Raw genomic sequence first — 16,507 nt, forward strand, 5'->3', positions numbered from 1 at the left:
CAGTACACAGACGTTTACAAATCACGTTTTTCGTCGTTATCATAAAAGTAGTGTGTAGTGTGTGAAAACAAATCTTCGAAAAATTGCTCGGATCCATCAACCGATCAAATCAGCTCTTCCACTTTGATGCCTAAGATTGAATATTCCAAGATCAAACTCTGTCCATCAGATGACGTTGACCCTAAGCCTAAGTGACCCCTGTGTTGAAATTAGATCAACTTGTGATGATGATGGGAGAAACCAGAAAGTCGTGGTAAGTTGCCGCGGAGAGATGTTCGAGTCCGACCTGATTGATTGATTGATTGAGGGGAGATGGACAGAATACGATGTGAGCTATTATGGTGGGATAAGTCAAGTGCAGAGAACATCACAGTGATAGTGAGAGTGAAATGAGACCTACAGCATATATCCAAAGCACCTCTCTTTCTTTCTTTGTCACCCTACTCCCAAACACAATACCCAAGCTCTTTGTCCGTCCGTGTCCTTGACCTTGTTGCTGTACCAAAGGCGGTCTGATGGGGTCCTTTTCTCTTGTTCTATGTATCACTTAACGGGATCTACCTCAATCTCCTCCTACTCGGAATAGTCTACTCCGTTCGTTGGACTAGATACACCTTTTGTAGAAGTGACTCCACAATGCCAATCCTCCTTACTACTTGGTACTTCGTATCGAATCAATTCCAGTGGGAAGTTGTCGTAGTTTGTGGGAAGAGGGAGCTCGCTTTGACTTAGAGGTAAATCGGTATAACGGTCAGGGGGAGGAAGGTCAAGGCAATGCTATTTTCGTCTTGTCGATGAGATCTGGATGGTTGTCTAAGCTACACTACACTGCTGTTTTGATCAATGGTTTACAATATCTATACAGTCCCTCCCGTCTATATGGGAACACAATACGACATCCACATCTACATCTACATAAATTGATAAGTGATTGATGTTTTTCCCATCTCCCATTGCCATAAGCTGTAAAGCTGTACATGAAAATAAATTTAAGGATAAATAGCGAGGGAGACGGTCCAGGAACCCTACTGAATATGCCTGAAGGGTAGGGATATTTCGTCATACTTCCCGACAGCAGGCTCAACCTGAAACGTGCTACATAAATCATTCGCATGCACGACCATTTTAATTAAACCGAATGAGTGCACGGTTCATACACATATTCTCATTATCGCTGGAATAATCGTTGAAAGCTACTTACTGTCATCTGACTTGCAAGTCGTTTCATCTCCTCTTGCATGATTGAGTGCTGAACGAAGTGTGACAAAGGAGACGTAAAGCTAACGTCGCTTTGACACGGAATCACTCGACTAGCGTACTATCGGACATCTGATAGGTAGGCACCCGGGACATATTGGTACCGCACACAAACATCTAGTGTGTGTATCTACGAACATGAACATGACGATGACGGAAGTGGAAGGTTGAGATGCATGACCAACGGTAGGTATTGAGATGCAAGCAAGATGAGTGGTAGGTGAAGTATCTAACTTAACTGTGGAAGTGAACTTTTGCGATCTCGTTGTATATACACAGGTTACATTCTTTCCATAGATCACAGTTTATTGATCTGAACCAAACCCAAATACGAAGCTACGAAGCTACGAAGTATAACAGCAAACATGACATAGCAAAACACACCGGATTTGAACATTGTGTTTATTCTTATTCTAGAGGGACAACACTTTTTTTGCGTATTTTGTAAATTAACAAACAATCCCAGACAAACACAACAGTGATCCAAAAGTACGAAACATATATTCCCAAAATAACACAAGCAATTCTAACGGAAACAGCCCCTTCCTCTCTCCCCTTCGTCCCTTCCTCTCTCCCCTCCCGCCTCGTCTTCCACCTCCCTATCAACCCCGATAAGCTCAATTCGAAACCCTCACCTCCATATAGAGCCTAGTCACATCCCATTTCAACTCCCTATACCTCCTCCTCTTATCCTCATCCCTCTCAGTCTCAAGACGATGATCAATCTCCGATAACCTATTCTCGATGATATCCAAGATATACTTCTTCTGTTCCTCCTTGTTCGAGAGGGTATTCAAATTCTCCACCTCATCTCGGACTCTTGTGCCGGGAGCTTGAGGTGATGGACCATCGAATATCTTGGTAAGAGGTTTGATACCGTTCAATTTCGGAAAAAACGTCTTACCCCTCTCCCTGAGTATCAGTCCTCCGGAAGAGGCGGTAGGTTGTTGTTGTCTGACCATTTCAGAAGGTTCAGGATGAACAGCCACATGACCGAAGATCGTGACTTTGTTGACTGGATCGGTCAGATGATCTTTGAAATGAGGTTGGAAGAGTCTCAAGGGGTTGATAGATTCAGGTAAGGGGTCGAATCGGACTTTTCTTTGGGTATCTTCGACGAGGGTAGCGGACGAAGATGAATTGGAGAGGAGGGACGATTGGTCTGGAATTGGGGAGGTGCATGCTCGTCTGACTGCTTGGTCTTCGTCCTACCATTTGAGCAAGTACATCAGCTTCATGTATGGGTCATCGTGGCAGATGAGCCAAGATTGTACTTACAATGGCCATTCGATCGATGTAATTTTGAACTTCCTCGACGGTCCAGTTGGCACTTTCTTGCATCAAGGTATCTTGGGCGAGTCGTCGATCGGTCACTTCGGTGGACCCGCCTCGAACTTGAGTAGGAGGGATAGCTTGATGGTTATGCGTAGAGCTCATGATCTCGCCACCTCGATTGACGGGTGTAGCGGAGTTGACACTCTGATGGTTGGATGATGGGAACTGTCGAGGAATGTCCCTTCGATGAGTGTGGTGAGCTCGATCCCTATCTCTGTGGGATTGCGAGTGATGCTTTCGATGGTGGGTGGTCTTAGTACATTGCCTAGTGAGTGTGTGGGTAGTTCTTGACGATTCCTATGCAGATCAACGGGGAATCCCTATCAGTATACATCCTCGAATGGAATGGAGACTATTCACCGGAGTGGCGATCGGCTCAGCATGAGCAGAGAAATGTGAGTGTGAGACTTACAAGGATGGGCGAGTCTTGTCGATTCACAGCTTGACCAGTAGGAACGGCAGCGGCGGAAGATGAGCTGACGAGATTCCTCTCCTGGGTGGTTGAGAGGGTTGTAGTATACCAACGTGTAGTTGAGTGAGGCATTTTGGCCGGATAGATAGTTATAGCAAGTGATCTATAGGCAAGTGGCAATATGACAACGAATTATATGGGAGATTAATATCTCTATGAGATGTTGCAAGATTATATAAACAGCTAGATACAGGTTTGTCAACGGCATAAACACAGATGGGATAGTAAACAATATATGCGGATGAACGGAGTACAGTGTTGAGAAGAGAAGAGAAGAGAAAGAAAGAAAGAAAGAGATTGGATTGAGGTACTTATATCTCGAACAGCTGGAATGGGGTGAAAGGGCGGATGCTCAACCTCCACTTGACATGGAGGTATGTACTACCTTTTCATCGATATTATTGAGGATTATAGTTCAATCGATGTCTCGGAGATCCGTCCCGGGCATGGGTAGAAGTGGCATTTAAGCTCGAGTACAAGGTATATCACTTGGAGTAATGGTGCCAAATGTAGTCTGGGATTGTAAGACTTGGTCCCACATGGAGAGGTCCTCGGTTCTTTGAGCTGACGAGAGAGGGAAGTGGGAAGGAAACTCTCCTCCCATAGTTCTTTTCTCGGCTCTCTTCTTGCATATTGACATGTAGCACACAAGCACCTCGTGAGAGCTGTCAGTCCTCTAGCATCCTATGTGATAGTATGAATATCAAGATACATGCATAGCATGGTGGTTTCATACAACCGGACATGGCCCATCTGACAAAGTGATGAGTGCTGCTGCCACAACCAGACTCAAGGTATGCGGACCTCACCGACTTGGCTTGCTGCAACCGCGTCAGCGCAACAAGTCATCAACCAAGATGGATCCACTGCTCTTCTTCATCTACTAACACTCCAAGTCATGTCTTTTACCAACATATAACAACATTGTCGAGACACATACACTCATATCAACATGGCAGCCCAAATCTCAATCGCAGCTGGTAAATCCCACAGGAGAGAGGGGAGCAAATTCGTAGATGCCCTGCCTGAGAAGGGGGTATTGGAGTTGAGGTCAGAAGATGGGGAGTTTACGCAGTTCTGTGAGTGATTAGGATCCATCATGTGCTTGCTTGTTCTAGAGAGAAGTTATCAGTACGAAGTCGAAGAAGTGACTGAGATACCAACGCAATGAGTTACAGCGAGAGTAGAGATGAAGATAATAGAGGACGATTGCTGACGTTCAATTGATTTGATCGATCGTCACTCAGCTTGGAAGAATAGGATCACCGGTCAAGTTGAAGATGTGAGTTGTTCATTCACCTAGCTGGAAATATCGTCTCATGAGCTAAGCAGCTGACACATTATTGACGCTTCAGGAATTGCTCATCTTTCCTGGTGAAGCTACTTTCACCCAAGTAGATCAAGTGAGTGTCATACTTTCCTCTCCTCTTTAATTCAGCGCCAATCAATCCATCATTCTGAATCTCGCTTCCTTTCCTCGCACTCAATCACATCGCTGATGCTTCTATACACGTACTGATTGACCTTATGATGCTACCAGGACCCATCCGGTCGAACTCATATCCTCAAATTCTCAAGTTCCGACCAAAAGTACTTTGTAAGCTAACCTCCTCCCCTCTTATGCATGAACGCCCACTTATGTATACTTGCGCAGTTCTGGATCCAAAAATCCGATAGACAAGTAATTTCAAGAGCTCAAGTGGACATCAATAACCTGATCCAAGATCCCACCTACAGGTGAGCTGGTTTTGCCATCCAAATCCGCTGCCGGATTTCCAGTTGACATACTTGATCTATTTGTTCGTAGAATCGGCTCAGCACCTTTACCCATCCCTTCTACCCCTCAAAGAACCCAAGAGAGATCATGGCCTCCTACACCTGGTGCACCGAGATTATCCCACCCTGAGCCTGCACCCAGATCTGCAGCTTCGGCAAGTACACCTACCGTCGCTACTGGGTCTGGCAGTGCCGCTGTCGGCGGGATGGGGGTTGAAGAGTCACCCAGTGCTCAAGGTGGGAGTGAGAGTCAAGATCAGATGGCTAGGATGTTGGCTGAGTGGGCAAGGGGTGGGGGACTCGCTCCTGCTGAGGATGGTGCGTACATTCTCACTCTCTTACTGGGTTCGAATGCCCAACACAAAGGTCAAGACTGATAGTTGCACTATATCCTATAGACGCAAGACTAACCGACGTCCTATCCCCTATCCAAATGTCCACCCTCCTCACGACCCATCCCGATCTCATCCCCACGATCGTACCCCTCCTTCCAGAGGGTTTGGATCTCCCCCCCAACCCCTCTGCTCAAGACCTTTTACCCATCCTCTCCGCACCGCAATTCACAGATGCCATAGCCTCGTTGGACAATGCGCTGAGATCTGGTGGATTGCCTGGTGGGATGATGAGGGAGTTGGGTTTGCCTGATAATGCTGGACAGAGCGTTAAGGCCTTCTTGGAGGGGTTGATTGGGCTGAAGAAGGATGGAGCGGGTGAGGATGAGAGGATGGATGAGGATTAGGTCAATGGAGGGGTGAGAATGTAGCATGCATACTTGATGAGATGTGAGCGATTCGCTGCTGTATGACCATTTGATGGATGGTCAGCATGCGAAGGGGATATCAGCTAGTGACTTATAGATGGTCGCCGGGGTGATCACGAATGATGAGATGATGTCTAAACGGATGATCGGATTTGACCGAATCAATGAATGACCTGAGGGGTACTCACCATAGGGCGGATCCCGCCCGCAATCATCTAAGTTGGTACAATACTGTAACACCTGCTTTCGACATTGTCATCATGCAAAGCTCTCAATACATAACAGGGATGGATTGATGTCTATTGTCTGATATTCGATACGAGTCCATTCCGGTTGAACAGCTAAAGCTTTTTGTTCCTTAAGGTAAGATGTTATCGAATCGAGCCAACAGGCGAATGGAAGGTATCAAGCCCAGTCCATAGTGAGTTTATACTCTACACCCCCAGGCCACAAGCCCGTCTTCGGTCTGTAATTCCCCTGCACCATGAACAAAGCTGAGCCGATTCCTCAATTCTGTGATTCTGCAGTCCTGCACCGACTGGACCATACTACGATCAGATGTTGCACCCCGAAGGGGTGATCAACCTATCGACAGCTGAAAATTCATTATTGATTCAAGAGGTGATACCGGTATGTACACCGATCTGATACCTCTATCGGACTCGACTTGAGTGAGCGCAATATGGAACGACCTGACATACAAACTTTGTCCATCAGATACTCCAAACCTCAAAAATCCACGCCCAACACCTGAAATACCGGGCTACCCTCACACGATCCTCTCTACCTCAGCTGGAAGATCTCCTACCCAGTTATTTCAATTTACGAAATCCGATTAAGAAAGTGACGAGGGAGAATAGCGTGACTGGACCTGGAGTCGGGGCATTGTTGGCTAGTGTGATTTGGGGGTTATGTGAGGCTGGGGATGGGGTATTACTTTCTACGGTATGTATGGTGTGCGTGTAGCTGTGGTGGAGATAAATGTCACATGCTGATATTGGATGATGGATTAAAGCCTTACTATCGTGAGTGCTCGGAAATTCATCAGATAGCGCAGAATTTCTGTTGATGTTCGCTACATAGACGACTACAAGAGGGATATAGAGTATCCCGCTCAAGCTGAACTTGTCCTGGCTCACATCCCTCCGCATATCGACCCCCTCTCGCCAGGGGTGATATCATACTTGGAAGAACGGATACGGACCTCGGCGGAAGAAGGGGTGGTGGTTAAGTGTGTGATACTTTGTAATCCGCATAATCCAGTACCGGGATGTTATCCTCTAGAAACGATTGAGGGGTACATCTCCCTTGTTGAGAAGGTATGTCTTGTCAATAACAGCATTGGTCTAAGGTGGTAGTTTAGTACAGTCCTGCTGGCTTATGCTGATACGATGATTGTTAACAGTACAAGATCCACCTTTTAGTCGACGAGATCTTCGCCAACACTGTCTACCCTACCACCGACAATCCCTCCCCACAGGGATTCATCAGCATCTTATCACTTGCATCGTACCACTCTCCAGAAGTTATCGAAAGGATACATGTTCTTGGAGGTCCGACGAAGGATCTGGGATGCTCAGGTATAAAAGCTGCTTTGCTCGTCAGTGAGAATGCCCAATTGCGCGAGCTGGTGAAGAGAAGTATGATGGCTACTCCCGTTAGTGGGCTGACCGATGCTGCTTTAAGCGAGTTGCTGCGCGACGAGAAGAGGTCGTTGGGGTTGTTGGAGAGGAATAAGGAGGAGTTGAGGGGGAGTATGGATATTTGTGCGCGGTGGTGTAGGGATCATAAGTTGCCGTGAGTCCGTCAGTCATAGTTGGTGCGAAGAAGAGAGGGATGATGGATTGATGCTTGATAATCAGGTATGTAGGTGCGAATGCTGGGGTATATTTCTTATTGGATTTATCGTCTATAGCGATCAAGTTGGGGTATGAGCCCGGCGAGGAAGCTGTGAAGTGCTTGATGGAGAGGATGATCCATCATGGTGTACATATCGTATGTCCAGCTTCCTCTACCATGAGCTGAAGGAAGATTACGATGCTGATAGGTGGTTGAACCGATGCAGAATCCACTTGCGCTGGATGCAGACCCCTTGCCTTGTAGGTTTAGGTTCATCTTTACCCAGAAGCGAGATGTATTGCGAGTAAGTACACTGTACTTCTCTCATGCACAGATGTCCATGGGTATATCCGGCTGATGAGTTTGATCATTGCCATTAGCTGGCTTTGCAGCGGTTAGAAGATGCTTTTGGACTGGATCATCATGATCCCACCGGAATATGAGGATCTTCAGGTGCTTATCAAGCATTTGCGCTGTTCAAGGCATTATTCCATCGCTCACAGGCACAATACGAGTTGATGCATCTCATTACCCACAGTGTGTGAGGTGATGGGTTGTTGCTCCTTGGGGATGTATTGTGCATATATCTGTCAGCAGCGATGTGATGTAATGAGTCAGCGAGGTGTTGTAGAGTACTCGTATATCCGTTATTCGGGGAATGAACAGACTGATGCAAGTTGTTCGATTGCGCCATTCACCGATTACAGCTCTCACAATTTCCATCGCTGCTGCACCTTTACGTTGTTTACTAAGCATCATCTTCATCGTCATTCACATCCATTCACATATAATCCCCTCTACCTTTCCTATCTCGTCCTATCTTGGTTCATTCAATTGACCAAGTAATCCTAGAACTCGAGCAAAATTCGTCCCTTCAACCTATCACACATAATCAGCACGACAAGACCTGTCGCTTGCTCCAGTTTCTTACGATCTTCAGCCCAAGCATTCAAAACACAACATACACTCAGACCTCTCTATCTCCCCGCGAGGAACTTCACTTCGACTAGAATAGCAAGGATGCCGCCTTTGACTAAAGCCCAAGCGTCTGAGATTGAGGAGTAGTGAGTTCATTCATCTCACTGAACGTGTGGGAATTGATTACTGATCGTGCGATGCGAAATCGACAGTGACTACTTCGTCATTGGTGGTGGATCTGGTGGATTGGCTTCTGCTGTAAGTGCACTAGTCTCCCCCCTGCTCCGTGCATAGGCCATACAGTATAGCTTATACATATGTATATGTACAGAGACGAGCCGCTTCGTACGGTGCTAAAGTCGGTTTGGCAGAGGCTACCCCCAAACTGGGAGGTACCTGTGTGAACGTCGGGTGAGTGAGCGATCCCTTGACATACCGAGAAGAAGCTAGATCACGCTGATACCGGATTGCTATGATAGATGTGTACCCAAGAGTATGTCTTCATATGTTGTGAGGCTGGGAAGATCTGGCAGAAGCTGACAAATCACAATTTTCTGATGTTCATAGAGGTCATGTGGTAAGTTCGTCCAGCCTTCACTCTCTATCTGTCTCCTGCACCATAGTGATCATTGCTCATTATCCCACTTGGGACAGGTACACCGCCGATATCGCCGACAACCTCAGAAAAGCCGCTGCTTACGGATTCGGCAAAGATGGTGAGGGCAACAGGATTGCGGGTGACTTCAACTGGACAGAGTTAAAACACAAGAGAGATGCCTATATCAAGAGATTGAACGGTATCTAGTGAGTGCAGCTTTTCTCGACATCGGTTGTAATCATCTCTACCAGTCAAAGCTCGACTTCTCTAAGCTGACGTACTCTTTATCCCCACAGCGAAACCAACCTCGTCAAAGATAAAGTAGACTACCACTCCGGCTTCGCCTCCTTCATCGACGCAAACACTCTCCAAATTGACGGTCTCGACGGCGAGACCTATCAAGTAAAAGCCAAGAAAATCACCGTCGCCGTCGGTGGACGACCCACCATCCCCTCCGAAGAGACCATTGAGGGCGCCAAGTACGGGATCAACTCGGACGGGTTCTTTGATATTGAAGAACAGCCCAAGAGGGTCGCAGTGGTTGGAGCGGGGTATATCGCCGTGGAGTTGGCGGGAGTATTCAATACGCTGGGTACGGAGACTCACTTGATCATTAGACATGATCAGGTGTTGAGGACTTTTGATCCGATGTTGAGCGAGGTTTTGGTTCCTTACATGGGTGGGTGTTTCCTGTCTTCCTACTCGCTTTCCTCACCACCAGGAACCTCAGTTCTACATGGATATAGCCATGCCTCTCTCTTCCCTACAATAAACACATCATCGTTGGCATGCTGACTTCTATATGTCGTAGAGAAAACCGGTCTAAACATCCACAAATCCTCCAACGTCAAAAAAGTCGAAAAGACCTCCTCGGGCTCTCTCTTAGTCCACGTAGATTCCCTGGACAAACCCCTCGAAGTAGACGTCCTCCTCTGGGCTATCGGTCGACACGCCAACACCGAGAAGCTCGGATTAGAGAAGTTGGGCATCGAATTAGATAAAAAGGGAGATATCGTCGCAGACGATTATCAAAATACCAATGTACCCAACATCTACGCTGTGGGAGATGTCGCTGGTAAAGTCTTGTTGACTCCTGTTGCTATCGCTGCTGGACGGAGATTGTCAAATAGGTTGTTCGGGCCTGAGAAGTATAAGAATGATAAGTTGTCTTATGAGAATATCCCTTCGGTCGTTTTCTCGTGAGTGATCCTTGCTATGGATGTCCGAAGGCGGAGAGGAGACAGGAGAGAGGAGAGAGGAGAGAGGAGAGAGGAGAGAGGAGAGAGGAGAGAGGAGAGAGGAGAGAGAGAGAGGAGAGGGAGAGAGGAGAGAGGAGAGAGGAGAGAGGAGAGAGGAGAGAGGAGAGAGGAGAAAGCCTTCAAAATGCTGATGTCAATTTGCGTTATAGCCACCCCACCATCGGTTCCGTAGGTCTGTCAGAACCAGAAGCAGAGGAGAAATACGGTAAAGAGAATTTAAAGGTGTACAAGACCTCTGTGAGTCTGTCTTTCACATCATAATTGGTCATTACTGACGACTCGACTCCTCCTTGATGATGCAGTTCAAAGCGATGTCATTCGCAATGCTCGATGAGAATCACAAACAACCCACCTCTTACAAGTTGATCTGTACCGGACCAGAGGAGAAGGTCGTGGGATTACATATCATCGGTGAAGGAAGTGACGAGATGTTACAAGGATGTGAGTATGATTTTACCTTCAGTGTCTCTCACTCTGTCTCTAGCCACTATGTGTGGGTGTTTGAAGGTACGTATGCTGATTAGTAAACCTTCAACATAGTCGGTGTAGCAGTCAAGATGGGAGCTACCAAGGATGATTTCGATTCTTGTGTGGCTATCCGTGAGTTGCCTTTTTTGATTCATCATCTGCACAGATTGGCTAATCCATATCTTGCGAGTATAGACCCAACATCATCCGAGGAATTGGTAACTCTTCGATAGATATCGAACAATCGTCAGTGCATGTGTTGAAGTTGAAGGATAATAAAGTGTTATTTCTAGATGCATTCCATTCTCGTAAAAAAGTATAAACATAAACCCGTACATTAGTCAGTCTTATCAAGAGTCCACACCACGCAATCTCATGTAGTAGAAAAAAAGCAAAAAATAAATACAATATGACCCAACCCAAAATATCAACATGAACAGAAAAACACATCCCCCTCCCTTATACTCTCACAACCCCGCCACCTCTGCCAATAAAGCATTCAAATCTTCTTCAAACCTTTCCAACCCTTTCAACGTCTTATCGAAACACCCTTTAATCTCAGGATGTATATTCTCTTTATCCCATTCTATCTTCTCTCCACTAAGTACTCTGTCCACTTCTCTTTCCTTCTCCCTTTCCCTCTGTCCATCATCAGACGTATTAGACGAAGAGGAAGAGGACTTATCACTTTCCCTCCTTTTCACCCCTCCACTCGCACCACTCGCTCCGCTCGTGAGATACTCCCTAGCCCTTATACCGATAATAGCCATCATCTCCCCCATCCCAAAATCATCCTTGTACCTTACCGGCCCTCCCCTCGGAGTCGGACTGATACTTCCCGATACCGCTCTGGTAAATACCGCCCCGTTGAAAGGCGGGGTAGGGTGGGTAGATGACGTAGCAGTTACGGGTGTTGACGATCTATCCTCTTCATCATTTTCACTCCCATCTTCAGGATGTCTCCTTGACGACGCAGAAGTGTTGGGATTGGGGTTCTCGAGATCAGACATGATAGATGCTATGGAAGGTTGTTGACGATGTCTTGACGATCCGGTGTATATCAACTTATTGATAGAACTGTACTGCTCGTTCCTCGAACTAGACCTGGGCGTAGCAGAGGTATCATGACCGTTACCGTTGAACCCGGAAGTGTTGGAAGCACGAGGCGTAGAATTCAGATCGCCTATCTTGCCTTCAGGAAGGGAAGATAACGTAGGATGATGCTGAGGTGTACTCCGTCCGTTATTAGGGGTTACTCTACCAGGTGAAGGTGATTCCCTTTCTTTGTCGGGTGTTCGCTGCTGTTGTTGTTGGGCAGCAAGAACTTCCTCACTCGATGTTGATCCTTTAACAGATCCACTCTTAACCTTATCCATAACCCTTATCAATTTCTCCTCCAAGCTCTTCTCCTGTCCCTTCTCCACTGTGGCTTTCAATATGTCCTGAGACTGACTATTCGTCCTTTGCCTACCTCCCACAGGCAGCTCCTGGAGGACCTTGTCCTTCTCCAATCCCTCCTCAGGCGTAGAGGGAGCAGTGATATAAGCGCTCTGGTCCGTTCCCAACCTGTTCAAACTGGGCTTCACTTTCTGTTGTGCCGCAGAAGATCCAGTAGTAGAATGACCTCCCCATTCCTCCTCTAAAAGTTCGGAGATATCGTACGTCTCCCCATCCCCATCGATATAGGAGTATCGCACCACCTCTTCACCGTCATGCTCTATCAGTCTGGAGGATCTGAAGGTCCCCTTCTGATCTGGTAGGATGATATCCACTCCCTGGGTCTGGTTGGTATGTGCCGATATCAATGCCTTCTGGTTGGCTCGAGAGGCAGCTCGTTGAGCAGCGATGATCTCTGCTGGCGATCTTGTATCACCAGAACCGTTGGTAGATGAAGTGGATTGTCGAGGTGTGGAAGTTGCGAAATCAACTTTAGCATTTGCCAGACCCGTCGATCCACGTGCTTGATGTTGGTGGGTATGTACTCTGCGTAACACAAAGACAGGATCGGTAGGTAAGATATCATTTGGCGAACCGGCGGTATGTTGTAGGTCTCGGGACCGACGTCGCTCAGCAGGGGTGGTTCGTTCCATCGGACGGAGGTTGGGCGGATGATCGTACGCTTCCAAGATACGACTTGAGGTAGATAACAGGCGTTCTACAAAAAATACTGCATGTAAGTCCAAGTTCGTCTATACTCGGGGGATGATTATGACAGAAAACTCACCCTCGCCATTGACAATAACCGCCAAATTGTATCTCACCCTAGTCACACTCCTCCGCTTACCAATCTTATCTTCCACATCATCTCCTCCATCCACGACACCTTCCTGTATACCGAACCTGTCCAGTCCCTGTTCGATAGCCTCGATGACATTAACATTCCTAGGAACCAAGAACAATCTCTTTCGTGGTGCGCCACTGCTTGAAGAGGGTTGTACCTGTCGTTCCCCGAGCAGGGATTTGGGCACGATCGAGTCGCTTGAAGGGTCGAAAGATAGATTATCAGGCAGATCGTTTTGATGAATGATCAACTGAATAGTGAATCTCGCAGAAGGTGACGTATACCTTTCATACAAGTCACCAACATTTCCACTATTATTGTTAATTTGGATGGACAATGGATTGTTGAACCTCTGCGACGCTTTAGCAGGAGGAGTCACATCGCCATCACCGTCATTCGTCCATTCGCCTGACCGATCCTCGGGACTCGAGTCATTACCACCCTCCGACTCCTGTACAGTCGAAAGCTGAGTACTGTAACTCGAAAATTCACTAACAGGTTCGGGCATCCCACCAGTATTATTGAGCTGTACCGACCCGGGTCGTCGTCTGTTCAAGTAAATCTTGACCGTCGAATCATCCGAGAAATCGTTCATCCCTAATTTAGCTATTGCCGGGTGGTTTGATAGACTCATGACACTCGACAAACTACTGACGCTCGATCGCTTGACAGTGGGCGTTATCGCTCCGATCCTAGAAGTGAGATCTTCGTCCGATTCGTTCGCCCAGCGCTGTACGGCCTCTTGGAACGCTATCAACGGTTTCTCGTCAGAGGTCAACTCGAACTCTTCGCCATTTACATCTCGGATGGTGATGAAGTATCCATTATCCATCGTATTGCTAGATGAGGAGCTGATGGTCAGGTGGAATCTCTGCATCGCCTGCTTGATGAGATCCGACGAAGAGGTTGTTTCGTTGATCAAGGCGGTCTTGAACGAAGATTCAGATTTGATGTGATCGCCCGCAAAGATTCTAATGACGTTCAGGAGAGGTGGTCCAGCAGGATTTGGAGAGAGGATGATCGAGCTTGGTCTTCCTCCATTGGCGTTACTGCCATTACCGCCATTTATATTAGCCATGCTGTTGCCCATACTTGCGGCCAATCTCATGGCAGCAGCAGATTGAGCGACAGCGGCGGCAGCTTCCTCAGCAGTGGGTGAATGTAGATCTGATGAAGGGGATTTGTTGAGATATTTGGAAGTGTATGACTGCATCCTCGCCTGATCTTGCTGTTGTAATCGTAGACCGTGAGATGATATTCCTGGACCATTTTGTTGCTGACCCTGCGGTTGTGGCTGCTGGGTCTGCTGCTGCTGTGATATTTGTTGTTGCGATAATGAAGAAGGCGGCGCAGCTCTCTCTTCTGACCAGCGCTGCTGACCATTTGGACCACTTTCAACAGCACCGCTGACCATACTTTCTTCTGAACTTCTAGCATCATTCCCTGCAACTCCTTTACCGCCCTTATCTTTCCCTTTGCGATGGAATAGTCCTCCCAGCATACCTCGCTTCTTCTTCTCGCCATTATCGAGCTCCTCTTTACTCCCTTTCTTCATCTTCTTACCCTTCTTAGCTATCTCCTCTGGGCTGGTGGGCGTCGTACTGCGCTGGGGAGATCCGGTAGATACGACGGAAGAAACAGATTGGACCGATTGAGCCGACTGACCAGAGACGTTCCTTGCCGTACCGCTACCGTTCTGCTGGGCTTGCATCGCCGATGGAAGTAGCGGGCCAGAGGCGACAGCGGGTGTCACTGTCAAACGACGAGTTTCGTTACCCGCCTGAGCAGGATCCATGATCGCACTTCCGCCAGAGCTAGAAGCGAGGGAAGTGTTGGATGCTGAAGGGGCGATAGCGTTGGAGTTGGTGTCACGAGGTGCGAAGGGATTGTTTGATTTGGGTTGGACGGTGTTGGTTGACTGAGACTGAGATTGGCGTTGCTTTTGATCCATGACTCTACGTTGTTCTTCGATGGTAGCGTTATCTGCCCATTCAACCCCATCATCAGGTTCCATCTCCGAATCAGGTTCAAGTGACTGGTCGACTCGTTGGATTTCAGCCTCATGCCTAACATCACCAGATTGGACGTGCTGTTGTTGGGCGGATTCATTCTCGACTTGATCCACTTCGTGTTCACCTTCATCGTCCTCATGTTCCTCATCATCGTCTTCCTCGTCACTTGACCATGTGACACCGGGATGATCGACATAGGTAGGAGGAGCGAACACCACCCTTCTCCCACCACCATTACCAGAATCCGCACCGACTTCACCTGAAAGATCCCTTCTCAATCCTTTTGCCTTTGATGCGATAACATCTTTCAGCTTCTCTCGTCCTTGTACAGTTCCAGCTTGTTTCTCCAATAATGTAGCAGCTGCCAAATCGACATTACGGTGTTTGTTCAGACGTGCTAATCTCTCGTAGGGTGTTTCGATGTTCTCCGCGGGGATATATCCTACATCTTCTGTCTTGAGTACTCTGACTAACCACCAATAGGAGTTTGCATCGTCGAGCAGGACTAGGGAATCTCCTTTCACTACTGATGCTTGACCTTCAACGGTAGCTAGGAAGGTGTGTCTGAGTCATGTCAAGTCATATCAACTGATTAGCCAGTTGTCTCCTAGGAAGGATGATGGGAAACACCACAACAGTGTCAAAACAAACTCACAGAGCGTATGTCAAGCTGAAATCGATATTCTCATCAGGCATACTATCCGTATCACTCTCCTCATCACTATACATCTCTTCATCCCCTTCTACACCTACACCATTCCCATTATTATTCTGATTATTCATATTCTGTTTCGAAGATCCAGAGGGGTTCGTGAGATCCGTCTGACTACCATGCTGCTGTTGATGTTGTTGGTAGTAAAGAGCCTGCTGTTGTTGCTGTTGGTAGAAATGCGCATGGGCAGGATCCATCATATTGATATCACCTTCTATCGACTCGTCGTCATCTTCATCATCTTCGTCTCCGTGACCATTCATATGGTGGTCGTGCTCTTCGTCCGAGGCATCCTCCATTATAGACTGCGAGTGGTGCTGATACATCTGTTGTTGTTGGGGACGATGATGATGCTGTTGTCCTCCTCCTCCGTAATATTGCTGTTGTTGCTGATGAGCATGGATGGGTTGTGAGGCTACTGCTGCCATTTTGGTGAGTTGGAGTTGGTGTTCGTTTGTTCTCTGTCGTGTTGGATGATTCCTTTGGGTCGTTTTGGATGGGGTTTCAATTCAGTTTTCACCTCTTCGTTGTTTCGTTGTTTCGTTTAGAAGTCGTCAAGTGTTGTCGTGATGTCGCGACTTCACAGAAGTGCTGGGTCGATGATACTGTTAGAAGGAGTGTGTAATTCGATGATTGCTCTCATCTAATGGAGATATAATGGTTGGATTGTTTATGGTAGTGAATATCAATCTCAACATTGGAAGGATGTTATGGTAGATGAATGTTGAATGATCACTGCTATTCAACGCGTATAACTACACTACACTGTAATCACATAAAGCAACCGCGCACGAGCCACTTAGCTCATACATGTTAGTCG

General features: G+C 47.2%; 5 protein-coding genes across 5 annotated transcripts; 3 read left to right on the forward strand and 2 right to left on the reverse strand.

The window, feature by feature from the left end:
• Nucleotides 1–1,874: 1,874 nt before the first annotated feature.
• I302_108797 (uncharacterized protein) lies at nucleotides 1,875–3,136 on the reverse strand (the record flags this gene model as incomplete). The annotated part of the gene is made up of 3 exons (XM_019194523.1): nucleotides 1,875–2,465; nucleotides 2,536–2,889; nucleotides 3,005–3,136. 3 exons carry the CDS (start codon nucleotides 3,134–3,136, stop codon nucleotides 1,875–1,877), a joined length of 1,077 nt encoding a protein of 358 aa, XP_019043359.1.
• Nucleotides 3,137–4,016: 880 nt separating this feature from the next.
• On the forward strand, nucleotides 4,017–5,579 carry I302_108798 (uncharacterized protein; the record flags this gene model as incomplete). Its single annotated transcript, XM_019194524.1, has 7 exons — nucleotides 4,017–4,143; nucleotides 4,312–4,346; nucleotides 4,420–4,467; nucleotides 4,605–4,661; nucleotides 4,719–4,801; nucleotides 4,872–5,158; nucleotides 5,239–5,579. 7 exons carry the CDS (start codon nucleotides 4,017–4,019, stop codon nucleotides 5,577–5,579), a joined length of 978 nt encoding a protein of 325 aa, XP_019043360.1.
• A 389-nt stretch (nucleotides 5,580–5,968) lies between these two features.
• I302_108799 (uncharacterized protein) lies at nucleotides 5,969–7,882 on the forward strand (the record flags this gene model as incomplete). Its single annotated transcript, XM_019194525.1, has 9 exons — nucleotides 5,969–6,021; nucleotides 6,128–6,230; nucleotides 6,318–6,545; nucleotides 6,616–6,625; nucleotides 6,684–6,919; nucleotides 7,006–7,397; nucleotides 7,463–7,595; nucleotides 7,666–7,743; nucleotides 7,820–7,882. The coding sequence occupies 9 exons, from the start codon at nucleotides 5,969–5,971 to the stop codon at nucleotides 7,880–7,882; spliced, it is 1,296 nt and encodes a 431-aa protein (XP_019043361.1).
• A 577-nt stretch (nucleotides 7,883–8,459) lies between these two features.
• I302_108800 (glutathione-disulfide reductase) lies at nucleotides 8,460–10,915 on the forward strand (the record flags this gene model as incomplete). The annotated part of the gene is made up of 12 exons (XM_019194526.1): nucleotides 8,460–8,503; nucleotides 8,570–8,615; nucleotides 8,689–8,768; nucleotides 8,837–8,850; nucleotides 8,925–8,934; nucleotides 9,012–9,161; nucleotides 9,252–9,634; nucleotides 9,767–10,154; nucleotides 10,364–10,451; nucleotides 10,517–10,655; nucleotides 10,755–10,814; nucleotides 10,878–10,915. 12 exons carry the CDS (start codon nucleotides 8,460–8,462, stop codon nucleotides 10,913–10,915), a joined length of 1,440 nt encoding a protein of 479 aa, XP_019043362.1.
• A 234-nt stretch (nucleotides 10,916–11,149) lies between these two features.
• On the reverse strand, nucleotides 11,150–16,115 carry I302_108801 (uncharacterized protein; the record flags this gene model as incomplete). Its single annotated transcript, XM_019194527.1, has 3 exons — nucleotides 11,150–12,837; nucleotides 12,907–15,539; nucleotides 15,631–16,115. The coding sequence occupies 3 exons, from the start codon at nucleotides 16,113–16,115 to the stop codon at nucleotides 11,150–11,152; spliced, it is 4,806 nt and encodes a 1,601-aa protein (XP_019043363.1).
• Between the last annotated feature and the right edge of the window lie 392 nt (nucleotides 16,116–16,507).

Source organism: Kwoniella bestiolae, chromosome 8 (genome assembly GCF_000512585.2).
Source record: "Kwoniella bestiolae CBS 10118 chromosome 8, complete sequence".
NCBI classification, from domain to species: Eukaryota; Fungi; Basidiomycota; class Tremellomycetes; order Tremellales; family Cryptococcaceae; genus Kwoniella; species Kwoniella bestiolae.